The 16,650-nt window shown below is 40.6% G+C and overlaps 2 protein-coding genes across 2 annotated transcripts; both read left to right on the top strand.

The window, feature by feature from the left end:
• The first annotated feature begins 5,995 nt into the window (after window positions 1-5,995).
• Window positions 5,996-9,956, top strand: LOC120895056 (superoxide dismutase [Cu-Zn], chloroplastic). Its single transcript, XM_040298056.1, has 4 exons — window positions 5,996-6,232; window positions 7,048-7,257; window positions 7,362-7,612; window positions 9,255-9,956. The coding sequence occupies exons 1-4, from the start codon at window positions 6,182-6,184 to the stop codon at window positions 9,364-9,366; spliced, it is 624 nt and encodes a 207-aa protein (XP_040153990.1). The 5' UTR covers window positions 5,996-6,181; the 3' UTR covers window positions 9,367-9,956.
• Window positions 9,957-13,490: 3,534 nt separating this feature from the next.
• On the top strand, window positions 13,491-16,241 carry LOC120897516 (23 kDa integral membrane protein). Its single transcript, XM_040302470.1, has 3 exons — window positions 13,491-14,012; window positions 15,081-15,584; window positions 15,664-16,241. The coding sequence occupies exons 1-3, from the start codon at window positions 13,914-13,916 to the stop codon at window positions 15,808-15,810; spliced, it is 750 nt and encodes a 249-aa protein (XP_040158404.1). The 5' UTR covers window positions 13,491-13,913; the 3' UTR covers window positions 15,811-16,241.
• Window positions 16,242-16,650: the final 409 nt, after the last annotated feature.

The following is a 16,650-nucleotide window of genomic DNA, read 5'->3' as shown; positions in this document are numbered from 1 at the left end:
CTTTCAATTGACATTTGAATGCAAAATGGGAAAATATGTAATGTTTTGGTAGAAACATGTATATCATGTATGATAAAATTAAAAAAAAAGTGAGTATGAATGAAGGGATTCCCAGCGAAATGTCTTAACTGTTAGCATCGATAAATGCGCCACTATCACCATAAGCAGTTTACAAACCCCATCACTAAATGCTGAATGAAGAAATTCTTGAGACAACGTTCTATGTGAAGGATCTAAGCGTTTCTATAGATAGCAAACTCTGTTTCGAGGAACTGCTCGATCATGGTGTAGTTAGATGCAGTTGTCTGGTTCTAGCTGATCCAAAATGTGATACTTTTATTTATTCATTAATCCACTTGACAGTAATGTCTTGGTGAATCTTAGTCCTTATATATAAATGATACAACACGAAGAGCAGAAACAGGAATATACTAGATTACATTATGTTTGAGGTCGCCTGCTGAGCAGTCTGCCTTTGAAAGATTGTACCGATATGTTAAAGTCTAACGGTGTGTACACCTCATTGAACGATCTGCTCATAGCTGTTAAAGGATCACCTGATCCAGTGGTGGATCTAGGGTATCAGGGGCCCTAGGCGGAACGACGAGTTGAGGCCCTATGTAAATGGTAAATGTTGTTTTGGGGGGTGGGGGGTGGTTAGCGGCACTAAAGTTGCTGAGATTGAACAGTAAATTTGAAATGTCGTCGGGGCCCCCTTCGAGCATCAGTCGCAAACTCTTCAATTTTTGCAACATCAGTCGGAAGTCGCAAACTCTAGTCGCAAATTTTTGCTGACGGGGGGAGGGTGCAAATGATTCGCCAACCTCGGGGCCCCATCGGCCATCCTTCCGGGGGCCCTTGTCGCTTGTACTCTGTCCATACGGCATACTATAGATTCGCGATCTACGGGGCCCCTAAATCGGCGGGGCCCCAGGCGACCGCCTAGTCCGCCTACCGTTAGATCCGCCGCTGACCTGATCCATACTTGGTGCGACGACGGAGGATCGTGAGCACGAGTTGCACATCTACGCTCACGTCCACAGATGTACCATTGGGGCATGTATGTCGAGTTGCTGAAGCAGTATAGGGCTGTCAATGTTACCAGTTAGTAGACCTACTACGAATAGTTGCTGAGCAATTTGGCGCCTATCCTTCAGCTGGGGAAGGCCAAGGAGCTTGAGACGATTCTCATATGGTGGATGCTGACTGCCAGGTTCCCATGGTAGTAGTGAAACTTTCCATGGTAGTAGTAACGGGAAAATTTACGTTGAATGGATTCCAGTCTATCTAATAGGCGCTGAGTCGATGGCTTCCAGACCACGCTGGCATACTCGAGCTCTGGTCTTACGATGCTGCAGTAGATAGCCTTCAGACACATGGGGTCCTTAAATACTGCACGATCCAAACATAGTGCTGGTGGCACTTTTGAAGTCATCTAGTTTGTTTTATTAATGTCTACAATGTGATTTCTACTGGAAGCTACCCGGGTCGATGCCATATTTGATTTTTTCACACCTTTTCATAACTCTTGAAGTAGACGTTTATGTATGTTAGTTACATTATCAAGATAATGAGTCATCTTTCGCCAGGAAATCTCTTGTGATAATCTATAGCTATATTTTGTAATATTGATTACGAATATTTCTACGACCAACAGAACCTTTAATGTTGCCGTGTAAAGGAACATTGTTGGTTTATCTATGATGTGTCAAACTCATTTGTTCGGTGGACCACTTGTTAACAGTGTCGCGATTTTGAAAGAAGTAATCAGAAAATTGTAGAATTTGGTTCTTCCGGTCGTAAAGTTTGCCGACCGCTGGTCTAGACTGTCAAGGGGTTATTCTGAAATTCATTTTGCGTGTCGCAAAATCTAACTACAATATCGATGCTAAAGGTATTCTATTCAAATAAAGCTTGGATTAATTATAATTTCGTAGCATCGCGGGCTGCATACAGAACCCTCGATGGTCACATACGGCCCGCATGCCGCCAGGTACCATGGTTTAGCTAACTCAGTCTCCATGAACGACATGTGAAACGCCTGAAGGTATGCAACATTATGTTTTATGAAAGAAAAACATCATGTTTGAATTCATTGGAAAAAAGAACATTATAGGCCTCTAGGAGCTAGGCTGATCAGGCGTTCCAAATTTAACAGGGCGGTCCCCAGACCAAGACCACAACGCGGTTGTAGCGCCGTATATGTAAGAAGGTAAGTAAATGAGTCCCGTATTTTTATCCAAAAGTTTATGTCCCGTCGTTCAAATTTCCAAGTTTCTCACGTTTTTAATGTGCTTGTCTAATAGATTATATCGATTATTGACTTTGATTATGTTAATTATGTTTCTGTCTTTCTTTTATTGATTGAAGGATTTCTCTTTCAAATTGATTCATATTACCTAAAGCGGCTGTGAAATGAGTTTAAATTATTAGAGTTTGACTGTCGCGGCGAACAGAGTCCATGTTCTGACCGTTAGTTTCAGTAACAGATCGTGGGGTGCGCGTATTTAAGGAAAAAAAAGAGTCGCTCGAAAATTGTGATTTAATGCATTTTTAGCATACTTTTTTCAGCATACTACATTTGGCAGTACTGGTTCAGTTGAAAGAAATTGTTCGGCAAAGTATAGTATGTGGACGAAAAATTAATCACGTCTTAAGGTCCTAGCGAAGCAACGTTAGTAGCCAAGCAAAATTTAAATGTTGTGCAAAGTTTAATGCGAACATCTCTAGTTTAGCTAAATACGTATTCAGCATAGAAATTAAACGCATTAAACAATAAACAATAAAAAGTAAAGAAAAATGTTTGCTGAACGGTTGCTGAATGCTTTATTTCTATCATAACAATTTGAGAGTTCAGGTAGTTCCCTAGAAAAGCAGCAAAACTTATTCGGATATTCGGTTTCGGAGATATACATACCGTGTACGTTTTTTTACTGTATATTCTTAATATTTGACCATATTTTTGCTTTCAGTTTTGAATATTTTTTCCTAGCCGTAAACATACAATAAATTAATGAACAGATGAATGTAAATGTATCTTATTAAATAAAAACGTATGTTTGATTTTTTTGTATCACGTAATATCGGATGGTTTCAATATTTTTTTTTTATTTATTTATTTATGCATTTATTAGTTTCCATAGAAACGTTATGCCAGCTGCCCTCATCAATCACATGTCAGTGAGGTAATTTATGCTATACTTTACGTACATCACGTGGTAGGATTTAGACGTTTTAAAGGGCATGCAATTGATCTTGAGAGTGTTTTTGTATACAGCAATGTAAGCAAAATGCACGCTGATTAACAAAAGGGTTTTTTTACTAACTGACAGTGGTTTTAGTTTACTGTTAGAGTAAAAGTTTGACATTCAGGTTTAGTTTTCTTTGACTTTTGTAGTCATGAAGGCAAATGCAGAGTAGCGCGACTGCTCAAGTACCATGAAACCGGACAATCAGGTCCTCAATGGTGCAGACGGCTCAAGTATGAATTTAATCCGTACTTTTTGTATAATACTTAAAATAATTCAGTACATAGTTAATATGAATAGTAACTAGACAATTAAAATCAACACAATCAGATTGTTTAATTAGAGTGGAATAAAATTTGATAATCGAATAATATTAAACTTCAATCTGTATAGCATTAATAACTACAGTAATAACTCAGAAAAAGTGTTATAGATTCTGGATTTTTTTGCGGAACGATGGAGATGGAACGGTCCAAAAAAGCCTTATTGGATTTGGAATAATAACTAATACCGAAAACAAAAAATAAAAATGGTTTTGAATACGAATGATTGTTGCGTTTAGGGATATGAAATGAAAAATAATAGCAAATTGCAAATTTGAGTTCATTCCTGCAATTATAAAGAATAACGTTTTCCACCTTTGTTATGAACGTATTTTTGTTCTGAATAGCTTACCGGAAAGTTAGCACCAGCCATTTTTTTGCTAAATTATTGATCGACTACTTGCCCAAGTGATTCATTCAAGCTTTGTTTATGTGTCCCCGATTTCCCAGGAAACTAGTTCACATCGCCAGACCATGGAAAATCATCATGGAAACTCCTAGCTTTTGTTAAATTTTACTTTCAACAATCATACGGTCAGCAGTCTATATGATAAAAATTCCAGCATTGTCCGCGAGCTTGGGTTCTAATAGCTTTGATCGTTAGGCTCTGGAACTCACCTTTTGCCACCCAGATGACCTTTACTGATTGCTAAAGCCACGCGTGTGCTATTCTCCCGCCGTAAGGTCATTGGCGTTTCCGTGTTCGCGGGGGGTTGTTCCGACCGGAAGCATCGTCAAGTCAGTACGGACGGATGGAAGTCACGTTGTAAGTGTAGCGCAAAGCATTAACGCGCGGGAAGCATCGCGCACGTATGTATAAGGTTCGGCACTATCGGTGTGAAAGATCGGGAAAGTGGAGAATGATTTCTTGCACAGCTATAAATCGATGACACAAAATGATCGCTTAGAATTTTGCATGTTTCCGAAAGCCCAATTTTAATAACATTCATTAACCTGCGTGGTAATGTTTCTGAACATCACAAAACATACCTGTAGGCAGCTGTAGTACCGAGGAATAGTGCGTGGAAAGAACAAAATGCGTGTTTCATGCTCATTCGAAAGGATTGTTTTGATGCCTTGGCGGAATGAGTCAATAGAATTGAAGGCCGTACAACGCCTGGAGCAACATGTCACCTGGTGTGTGATTGTGCCGTGTGATGGAAGGTTCGACGCTCTGTACAGCGGGAAAAAGGGCAAAAAACTTACATAGTACATAAGCTTCGAAACATAGCAAAAACATCGTTTATTATTCATAAATCAATTGGAGTTATTGGATAAAAACGATGGATTACTAATTGAACAGCTAGGTGTTGTAAGTTATTGTCTTTTTATTCGGGAATAATCGTTAGGAGTACCAGGTTCCAACATGTTTCAATCGTTTTCCACTACTTCCTAAAAAAAAAAAAAATTGACTTGCTGAGATTCAGCACATAATTGCTGAAGAAGCAGAACTCCTTTCAAAAACACATTTGTTTGTTAAATATAAAAATTGATATATTTAGATGTTACTTAAACCGTGATTTGTCCTCGATAGCAAAAGGAAAGCGTAAAGATGACTCTTCTAAATACTTTTTTTAAAGCAAATCTCCAAACAATTAGGATTTAGTATTTTTGACAAATAACCAAAATATAGTATTTAATCAATTAAGGGAATTAAAAGCGCAATCAACACTGCCTATAGTTCAAGGTCTATCTCTCCTGCAGGCTATGAAGGGTAACGATATAAAAAAGTGTACGTGAACTTAAGGTCGTCATTGGCCGCCAGGTTACGACCGTTTCTCGAACTCTATTGCCAACCTTGCGCGACTATCCAATTATGGTATGTTTGCGTATGCATAACAGATCGATCTGATTTTAGTGCTTATAGAAACCAGTCCGTTGTTCCAGCTCGTACGCACAAACAACCACACAAACACAGTGACACCTTCTATCTAATCCTTTCCCGGCGACTGGGACAGGTTTGTCCGCTACGTTTCCGTCCATACCCATTGTGCTCGTGTGTGTCTGTGATTGGTGGCAAGTGTGCGCTTCCAGGCCGACCGAAACTCCATCGTTCTGGCACCACGACCCTGAAGGGTGTGCGCTCGCGACTTGCATGTCGAGTGGGAAGACCGGTCTGTACCGAGAGGCTGGAAAATACGCTAAATCTGTCCCACACTCCCCACGTCACATCGCGTCATAATCTGCGCGTTCGCTGTGTGTGGCGTGCTCGCGAGATGAAACGATAAAGGTGGCGCGCGTACGGGCCCGCTGCAAGTGTGTATCGAGCCCTGTACCTCTCCCCCCCCTTTTCCATAGGTGCGCCCCTGGGTTCGCTGTGGTGATAAGTAGTGGTGGTAGTAGTGAGGCCGCTAGTTGCGTTGGGAGACAATTTAGAGTCAATTTTAGGTTCTACCACCACCACCACCGGGACCACGGGGTAACGTTTGCTCGACCGCCGACTCGAGAGCGCGTTGCATTGCGGCCATTCGTCGACGAGACTCGAAGGTGTTCAGTTGAAGTACTTCAGGAGCCATCCGTTCCGTGTCGGGCAGTATTAAAGCTTGGCCTTAAGTAACTTATAGTCGAACTGTGCTAGAGACCGTGCTGTGCCGGGCAGTGCAAATCAACATGAAGGTGCTAATTGCTCTATCGACCGTGCTGTGCGTCGTGCTGGCGAAGGTGAGAGCGGGCGTGAAGGCAAACGCAAAATAGTGTGATTCGATTGAAAGTCGCCATCAAAGCGCTTTTTAGCGAGTGTTTTTTTGTTTTACACCGAGCGCTTTCTATTCGCCTCTGAAGCGGTGTGGTGGACAAGTGCCAGGGTGCGCGAACTGATACAGCAATCAGCTGAAGCTGACACAGTGATGTCCAAAACGGATACGACCAGTGGGGCCTGAATCTCGTCACGCCAATCTATTGTCGCGAGACAGCTGATAAACGGATAGCATGCCCACCGTCCCAGGAGGGGAGGAGACTATGATCGTCGGGCTGACGTTATCAGCGCAATTTAACTCTATTAAAGACCCGATGTAAACAAATGGCTAATCCTAACTCGGGACAGACTCGGGTATGCTTCGACCAGCAAACACACTCACACACACGTTTGATGACGTTTGGCGGTGTGGCGAAAGTTGGCACTTTTTGGTGATTTTTTTTCGCTTCTTCTGTACACTGCTGCTGCTTCTTGCAGTTCGCGCTTTACGGTGACCAGGAATGGGTTCCAGCTCAATTAAGGAGCCATTATTCAAAACCAACGCCCATACTGTCACGAAATTGATGCAAAACTGCAACTGCTGTTAGGTTTCTCTGCACAGTGGCCAGGAGCATTTGGACTTCAAGCTACTGCAGTTTAGGCAATGGATTAATTTCCTTTTTTTAATTAAAGATTTCGAAGATTTTTTCAATATCTACAACTAACAATGCAACGATGCAATCAAACTTTTGAAGTTTTTTTTTGAAATTAATCATTTAAATTTAAATTTCTTCCCCACTAGGACCAGCCCCGGAAGGCGATCGTTTACCTGCAGGGTACGTCCGGCGTGAGCGGTAATGTGACCATCTCGCAACCGTCATGCACCGAGCCGGTGTTCATCGACATCAACGTCGTGGGGCTGACCCCGGGCAAGCACGGGTTCCACATTCACGAGAAGGGTGACCTGACGGACGGTTGTGCCAGCACCGGCGGTCACTACAATCCCGACAAGGTAAGCAGGGCAACGTAACTCCATCCCCCGTCAAACGGTCGGTCCAACAGATCATATTAACCAATCTCGCATTGGCATGTTGTCGCGCGCACGCTTTTCTGCAGGTCAGCCACGGGGCTCCGAACGATCAGGTGCGTCACGTCGGCGATCTCGGTAACATTGCCGCGGACGAGAACGGCATCGCGAAAACGTCCTACTCGGACACGGTGGTGTCGCTGTACGGAGCGCGCAGCGTGATCGGCCGGGCGATCGTCATCCACGCGGAGGTGGACGATCTCGGCAAGACGAACCATCCGGACTCGCTGAAGACTGGAAATGCCGGTGGACGCGTTGCCTGCGGCGTGATTGGAATTCTGTAAATATCGGTTCCCTCTGCTTTCCCCGTGTGCGCTTATCGCTTGTGCAGTGGCAAAGCAAACATGTTTTCATTTTCTGTTTGTGTTCGTTATTACTATTTTGTTGACTACACGTTGGACTGCAGCGTTAGATTTTCTCTGTTCTAATCTAGCGTTTTAAATTAAAACAAAAAAAAAAACAAAAACGAAAATCAATCGCACAAAAACTGGCTTCCGTTAACATCTCCATAATATAGCTTGTGTGTAGTTACAGGTTGGTTTATGTGTGTGTTTGTGTTTGTCAGTATCTGTTTGTCATTAAAATTGTTCCGTTGCCGTCGCAGCTGAACCTTTTCCATAAGTAACACGCTTCTTTTTACTGTTTTATCATCCAGAAACATCATCTGTAGCGTTCCTTTTCTCGGGTAGTGTGTGGTTTTTCTTAGCTGTTTACATCTTCTGTATGGAAATTTCTGACAAGATACTAAATACTTCGCACTATTGCAAATGCACCTACAATTAAAACGAATATCTTGACCTTACACACATACACCGCGGGGATTCGCATCACCATCGATCATGCCCGTGTGGTTCACCTTGAAGCAACCTCAAACGTCTTGATTTGTGCGATCAACGACACGCCCGGGGAGGGGGAGGAAGTGAACTGAAGAGAGCGGTGGTAGTAAGAAACACTTTTTATCGCTAGTTTTTTTTTCAACCACAGCACACAAATAGTAACAGTCGTGTCGCGTGGAAGACCGTCGCACATAAAAACCTGTTTTTTGGAATATAAAAATGAAAACAGAGCAGGTTGCCCGAGGGTGCTGGTTGTTGTTGTTTAAAGCTTGCAGGAGATGATGAAACACTCACTGCGCTCGGTTAAGGCAGCTTACGAGGATATCTCGGCTCGGGTAGATCCTTGAACCAAGAGGAAATGGAAAGGTCAACAGTCGCAAAAGCAGTGAAAGGAGAACGCTCGCTCTTATACTTCAGAAGCATATGTCAATATAGATGTAATGTATGCTTTTGTACTAGTTGTAGAATATGTCCAGGGAATGTCTTTGAAATTTGCTTTGTTTTCGTTCCAATAATACTGTTTAACTGATTTGTTTCATAATATTGATCGATTGTGTTCTTCCTTCCAACAATAATTCTTCAAGTTTGTCCTACTTTTCCTACCAATCCCCAGTTGCCAAGTTCACTGATTCATTCATTACCGGATAATTACATACTCGCGGTATGAATAGCTTCCACCTGTACAGATATATTAACATTAAATTGTCATTTGCATACCGTTTCGCTAGAGTAAGGATCATTAGTATGCTAGAAAGACCCAGTTGATCTTGATGTGACGAGTTTATCAATTCTAACAACAATGTAGTTTTATTTTGCTAGAAGATTCCATAACTAATTCATTACTGTTGTTTTTGTCCACTTACATATCGTTCAAATGTTTACATCAAGTTACCACCCACACCACCATAACACAAATGCGCAGTAAAACTTGTACTAATTACTTGTTGCCACTTTGGCGTTGTTGATTAGCTATGCTTGTGTGTCTGTTAGCTGTTTAATGTGATGTACGAATCTTTGGAGGCATGCTGACTAACTCACCCTGTTCTCCCTCTTAATTTCCTTCCTTCCTTACCTTCATCCCCATAGCGAGCCCTTCGATGAGCCGGACAGTGAGTGTAGCAGTGGTCAGCAGGGTCTCTTGCCAGCCGCAGTCACCGTCGTGTTTTCACTTTTACTGACCCGCTCGTGGGTGCTGTAGAGCAAAGTAAAGCTCCACTACGCACTAGCTTTTTTATACTGACGCGGGTAAGAAGCAAAAGGTATAATTAAGTAGTGTTTTTTTTGCAAAGATAATCTACCATAGTGCGTAGCACAACGCAGCTACCAAGCGATCCAAGCGTACGGGTTCATCGAACTGCTACCACGACATCCGTGCTAGAAGTTGAAGGAGTTTGACAAAGAAATTTGTTTTTTTTTTGCCTTTCGATTTGCCTGCTATGTGCTATGTTGTGCTACATGATATGTAAGAGAACTAACAATAGAAACCCTAGCCTGTACATAGCAACCTCTTGACCACAAGGGGGCAGGATTCTAGGAAAAGCTCACTGGTGAAAAGGAACCTCGCGCTTCCTTTTCTAAAAGAACACCCCGTAAGCACTTGTTTGCGTGAAAGCTCTTTTTTTTGCGCCCGCCTAGCGAACCCATTGACAACTTCCCAACCAGACCACTTCCGTTCGCAGCGCACCTGGTCTTCGCTATGAGTCTGTTATTTTTGTTTCGTTCGTTGTTTAAATATGTTTTTTGTGTAAATAAAGTTGTCCCGCCGTACCGGCAGAGGCAAAAGCTAAAGTTTTTATTGTTTGTGGAAGCTAACATTCCAGCGTCCGGCGTATGGTTTCGTCTGCGGTTCATTCTGCTTTCCTGTGCAACTGTGTCTGTGGGGAAGTGGTCCTGTGTGTACATTACGCCGTGTAGGATATCCGCTTTACGTCTGGGCCAGAAGACGAGATGACTGCTGGGAGTTTAATGGACAATCGTCTGGCCAGAATCAGATAAATGATATTCGGTTTGTTCGATCGGCTGTCGGCTGCCAAGAACAGCATAACAATTGACCTTCAAAGAGAGTCACATAATAAAACAAACAGTTACTTTAAATCGTGCTAAGGTATGATGACATAAACATGTGAAATGAAGATATCACACAACTTGGTTAAACTTTGTCGAACATGTTAATTCATTTTTTCTTTGATGACTCTGGAACACTGGAAATATGCTTTGATGATATTCGTTATCTTTTGTATGTGCTGTTATGTCATTTCGGTTCTCGCAGAGATAATTCATATTGTAATTGATGTTTCAATTTACAACGACTCTCTCGTACATTGTTATCTTGTTAATTACCGTTTGTGAAGATAGGTCCAACTATGCCGTTCCTTGCGAGAAATAAAATAATAATAATAATAATGACAATAATAATAAATGTTTGTTTATTTAGCATGTTGAGAATACAGTAAAACTTGGGAGGCCAAAACCTGACAAAAACCTCAAAAAATAAAAACTCTTTCAATCTCCCAGGTAAGCACAAAATATAAGAGAACTGTATGTATCCATTCTTTATCTAAATACGGAATCAAATTTAGTTAGAATTTATTTCGTTTTACATCTAATCAAGGTCTTTACAAATATTGTTTGATTCTGTTTTTTTTTTCATTCAATTGTTTATGTCCATTTTATCCACATAATCATGTACTTTTGGTGTTGTTGTTTGTTCATTTATTTATTTATTTATTTATTTATATATTTATATATTTATTTATTTAGATTGTATTTGTTTTTATTTTTTTACGTAGTTATTGATTTATTTATTTGTTTATATATAGTCAACTTAATGATATTGTTTTGTCATATCTTTACTTCACTGAAAACTTGTTGTTTACATATTTTATAACTATGTTTTTATATATTAAATTGATTTAAATTTAACTTTTTTTATTTTTTTTAATATTGATGGTGTAGAATAGGATATTTAGAAATCCTTCCTTTTTGGCTCAACAACCGATGTCGGTCAAGGCCTGCCTGTACCCACTTGCGGGCTTGGCTTTCAGTGACTATTTGATTTCCCCCCATAGCAGGATAGTCAGTCCTACGTATGGCGGCGCGGTCTATTTGGGGATTGAACCCATGACGGGCATGTTGTTAAGTCGTACGAGTTGACGACTGTACTACGAGACCGGCCTTCTATTTAGAAATAGAATGGAGAAAAAAAAGCTGAAAATATGCAAACAAGTGTTATCTCTACACAAATCATCTAAACATTATTTATATCTAACTTTTCTATTTTCTACCGCTGTAATATTGATTAAACGGAAAAAGGACTCTCCATAATGTTGTTATTCTTCTTCTATTTGGCGAAACGTGCTACGCGGACATGCCGGTCATATACAGGCTTTCGAGACTTAATTCATTACCACGCAGACAGGTAGTCAATCCTTGCTACGGATGGACGGTCCATTCTAGGCTTGAACTCATGGCGGACATGTTATTGAGTCGTTCGAATTGACGACTGTACTACGGGACCACCCCATAATGTTATATAAAAGTTAATAAAAGGCTCTCATGGCCATGAGAGGCGTTTATGTGGGTATGATAATAATGACAAATTGTGTCACACAAGTGACATTAAGTCTTATAATATTAACACAAGTCGCACAAGTCTTATTAATAATAAGTAACAAGTAATAAAACTATATGTTTTACAATATTGTATTTTAATCTGATTCTCGAGTGGTCGTAAAGATAGATACATTAGTTCTAGCGTAGCTGTACACATTTTGATCAATTCCTCTTCAGTAAAGGATCGTTTGATCGTTATAATTCCGCTATGACCGTTTTAGGATTAACTTGGAAGAGAATCTGTATACCATTTAGAGTTTTTTTTAAATAGTTTTGAAACATTTCAAATTTAGAGCAATACATATACAGTTACAAATACAGTTGACAAAAAAGAGCATCGAAAACTATAGAAAGTCCCTTGACGAGCTTTTTACTCATCTCGGTTTTAAATTAAAATATATAGAATAATTTTCTTACATTTGAATTGGGTAAAGAATTGGATATAAAGAAAAAAAATCTTTATATCTTTAACAATGTCTTACATTACAATTATCTTCAATTAACATTCTGGTTTCTACAATCTTTTTTTCGATCATACTCTTTTAGGAAGGGAAACTTTTTCGTAAGTGAAAGATATAATACATCGACGGCACCGTATGTGAGATCCTCAAATGTTACAAGTTAATACAAGTTAAATGCTACAAATCCAGAATAAAATTACTGTTAATCATTAATTTATAAGTTTCAATTCAAATCTTAATTAATTAGTATTCTTAGTGGAAATCCCTTTTTTTTTCAAATATGTTTTTGTTATGATGTAGACTGATATTTTAAACCTTGGCCACCAGTCCAGACAGGTCAAAAGAGACATTAAGCGTCAATTTGAATATTGTTGTCCTTGAACCGTTGATAATGAATGTGTGATAATGAAAATTCTGCTCGTTAACCCTCAAGCCCCTAAGGTTCGTGTTCGCACTGATGGCTTAAACTAATGATGAAATTTCGTTTTTCACTTTCTCCCTCATTAAATTAAAGGGCTGATGAATTAACAAAGCATCATGCTTAAAGAAGAAAAATTACTATTCAGATCATTACTGCACGGTTCGGGCACGCTTCGGAAAGCATGGTACGATGACAAATCTTATTCTTTTCCGATCAATCTCACGATTTGACAAAGGTGAACACACTTGACCTCGAACGCGTTCATGAGCATTTGCCGGTATGGAAAAGCAAAATCCTTTTTAAAAAATGTCCCCCTAATAGCACCAGCCGGGTGGAAATTGGCTTGCGTTACAAAAAATCAGAAATAAGTCAATGTCAGCGGGAATCGCTTCAGGAACAAATTAATGTGTCTGGAAAGCTACTGAGAATGTGTCTGCTTAGTATTTTGAGCGGCGTTGACTTTGAAGTTCACTCGCATAAAAAAGTGTGTTTGAAGAATAAAAGCACCAAAGGTGACGTGGTAATTATTCCTTCCGTGAATGCCATCAGTTCGCGCATGTGGTAGTTGGTGAGGCCAGCAAAAGGCAGCGAAACTGCGATGGTTGACTAGCGACTGCAGCATACGTTTGTTCTTTGACCCCAAATTTAAACTCATTCGTCACTGGCTGACCAGCGGATTTTCCAAAGCATTAGGTCCAGCTAGGGGTTTTACATAAGGACCTCCTGTAATGACCCAAACCGGACACAGTTGTGTTGGTATCGCACGCCACCCATGCTTACACCAGAGGGTTTATGTTTGCGTGCGTTCAATTAGAAGGACCGAAAGTGGCACACGCGATTCACCCTAGCAATGGTGCCTTGCGTTGGTGTTGGTATGTAAAACCACATGTACACTCGAGTATCCTGGGCATAATAGCATCGCCTAGTACATAGGACGGAAGAATCGTGTATATTCTGGTGACCACAGGTCACTGCTGGGTCAGTTTGGTTTGAGCGCTCGAACGGATTTGTTGTTTTACCGGTGGAGTTACCTCTGGGGAAAAATCACACCCAACTTTCATTAGGGTCAAACGCATCATTATCAGTTTGGTGTGGAAAAATCCAATAGAAAGTAGATTTGAAGTGTGTATGTTTGCTGGTAAAATAAAGTGCACATTGTGTAGTTGTTGCTAGTGATCTAACGTCAATTCTACCAAACCTGGTAGTAAAACATAGTAAAAGCATAACCATCATAAAGTTATACAAACCAAGATGAAGTCCAAAGTAATGGATAACTTACGAGAACGAATGAATTCCTGTGGGACAACTACCATAAAATATTTGCTGTTTGTGTTCAACCTTATCTTTGCGGTAAGTCGTTTTGCGCTCCTCAGGACCATGCGCTCCATTAGGAAAATCACATTTGCATCATCGTGTTAATGTAGAAATTAAAATAAATGGAAAAGTTGCGGAAAATCATAGCTCAGTCGGTTGGTTTATCGCATGGCTGACCCCAATAATTTGTGATATTGTATAATTGCATGATAAGGAAAGGGCTCGTCCTTGATGCATAATGGGTGATGGAGGTATTTCGGAGTAATGCAACGGTCGTAAAATGCAGAAAGTAGGTTTCGGAACGAGTGAAAATATAGTCAAGTTGTGATATCTTGATACAGACCAACAAGAACACAACTAATTTATTTTCTAGTATTCAAAAAGAGCAGGTTGATATATCTGAATCGTTAATCTAAATAAAGATTTTTTACAAAACTTCTTAAAACATGACCATTTTAAAATACTTAGAGTATTATTTAAAAAATCCAGGTTTAGAGAATCATAACAAGACGGATACTCTTTTTTGTGTGTAATATTCTGTAATGCTATTAGAATATAGTACCCAGTACGTATTTTGATATGCCATTGACACCACTTAATGTTATTAATTTTATTACTAAGCAAACACATAAATGCCTAGACAAATAAGAACCCAATTCTACGTCCCGGTCATAGCTTCAACCTGCTTTTATTTATGTTTTCAGCAACAAATGCTATTAATAATATATTACCTGGCCAGTAAAGGCGTTGGAGGAGTTTACCCGTTGCTTAACAAGTACATTAGTGCGTTCATCTAACTACCATTGTGAAGCTAGGCCATACAGCTAGTACATCTTGCAAGACCCCTTATGCATGATTAATGATATGCTGTTGATAGATTTTCGTTTACCGGAAGTAAATGACGGTTACTGATGTTCGACGCGGTCGCTCCATATTGAGGTCGATTATACACACATCACGATTTAGGCTTTGCTGTATGTTTTTTTCCTACATTGTATTCTTACGGCACAACCTTGAGCACTGCGTGGGGGTCTTTGTTAATGACGCCGTGTCCTGAATGTCCTAAATAATAACCTTTTTTTCGATGGTGTGGGGGGTTTGTAGATTTCAGGTCTGATCCTGCTGGTCGCGGGCATCGTTGTGCTGGTAGATGTCAACGACTATCAGCACTTTGTGCAGGACCGTTTGATGGCCCCGCCAGTGGTACTGATTGTCGTTGGATCGTTAGTGTTTCTGGTAGCGTCGCTCGGGTGCTACGGAGCGATTAAGGAGTCGCCGAAGCTGCTGAACGCGTTCGCTGTCTTCTTGCTCATAGTCTTTCTGATTGAGATCGCTGTCGCTATAGCGGCGATTGCCTTCAAGGCAGACCTACAGGACGCACTGAGAAAGCAGCTAGACAAGTCGATCGCTCGGCACAACAATGCTGACATGGCGGCATGGAACAGCGTACACCGGAATATGATGTGCTGCGGAATTCAGGGACCGAAGGATTGGTACGACAACTTGAACCGAACGATGCCTGCCTCGTGCTGCAAGCCAGATCTGATCGAACCCGAAACAAATGATTGTAAAAATGCACCACCGCTGTTTATGGATCGTTATTATCAGGTAAATATGATACATGGTTGGGTATGGGTATGGTTGATCAGAATTTGGCAATTATAATAAAATTATTTTCTTTGCATAGGACGGATGTTTGATGAAGCTAGAGGACCATTTCCACAAAAATGCAGTAGTTCTGATTGCTGTTGGATTTGCAATAGCCATATTTCAATTACTGGGAGTATTCTTTGCATGCTGGCTGTCATCTTCCATCAAAAGAAGTCATGCATAAGCTGGCAGAGTCTGACTGTGCGAGATAGAACCAGTAATTCACAATTAAAAAAAACAGTGTAAAAATCAGTCTTTTGATCTAAATTCATAACATATTCAACACTGGTATGTGCACACACAACACTTACTATATAGCCTTTGATTCAGAATATCCTACAACTCTAAGCAATTTGAACAAGTTACCAGCAGTAGTTTAAAATGTTACCACAGTTTCTTTTATTTAATGATACGTCGGTTCAAAAGTATGTGAATCTAGTCTTTAAACTAATGCGTCGCTTATTACTGCTTAGAATATGGCTTTGAAGGCTGGTCAGATGATAGTAGAAGGATGTTGCTCTATTCAAACAGGTATCATTTGATGGTTTGAACATGTTTTCCATGTAAGCAAATACAAATCGAAAACTAGATAATAAAGATTAGTTCAAACTTAAACTTGTGTCTTTTTATAATATACTTACTTACTTATACAACGCTACAACCGCTTTGCGGTCTTGGCCTGCCTCAGGAGTGTCCGTAATCGCTCACGGTCTCACAACTTTGTCTGCCAGTCCGTTATCCTGCCCTTAATTGCGTACGCATCCACGCCATCTTGCCACCTCTATTTGGGCCTACCATGCCTCCTCTGTCCTTGACTATATGGGCTGGGTCGCCCGTTTCCATGCATATAACATGGCCAGCCCACCGAACCGGAACGACAGTGAGGTCGCCGTACATCTCGTATAGCTCGTCATTATAGCGGCTCCTCCATTGTCCTTCCACACATACGGGGCCAAGTATCCTTCTGAGCATCTTCCTCTCGAACGCGGCTAAGAGGGTTTCGTCAGATTTGGACAGTGTCCAT

Source organism: Anopheles arabiensis, chromosome 2, assembly GCF_016920715.1.
Source record: "Anopheles arabiensis isolate DONGOLA chromosome 2, AaraD3, whole genome shotgun sequence".
Lineage (NCBI taxonomy): Eukaryota > Metazoa > Arthropoda > Insecta > Diptera > Culicidae > Anopheles > Anopheles arabiensis.
Note: the sequence above shows the minus strand (reverse complement) of the source record. Positions and strands in the feature narration are given on the sequence as shown.

Excerpts from the sequence above, each read along its gene's own strand:
- LOC120895056 (XM_040298056.1), top strand. The coding sequence starts at position 6,182 with ATGAAGGTGCTAATTGCTCTATCGACCGTGCTGTGCGTCGTGCTGGCG. Across the intron at positions 7,258-7,361 it reads GTCACTACAATCCCGACAAG|GTCAGCCACGGGGCTCCGAA; the intron begins GTAAGCAGGGCA and ends GCTTTTCTGCAG. Across the intron at positions 7,613-9,254 it reads TGCGGCGTGATTGGAATTCT|CGAGCCCTTCGATGAGCCGG; the intron begins GTAAATATCGGT and ends TCATCCCCATAG.
- LOC120897516 (XM_040302470.1), top strand. The coding sequence starts at position 13,914 with ATGAAGTCCAAAGTAATGGATAACTTACGAGAACGAATGAATTCCTGT. Across the intron at positions 14,013-15,080 it reads TGTTCAACCTTATCTTTGCG|ATTTCAGGTCTGATCCTGCT; the intron begins GTAAGTCGTTTT and ends GGGGGTTTGTAG. Across the intron at positions 15,585-15,663 it reads TTATGGATCGTTATTATCAG|GACGGATGTTTGATGAAGCT; the intron begins GTAAATATGATA and ends TTCTTTGCATAG.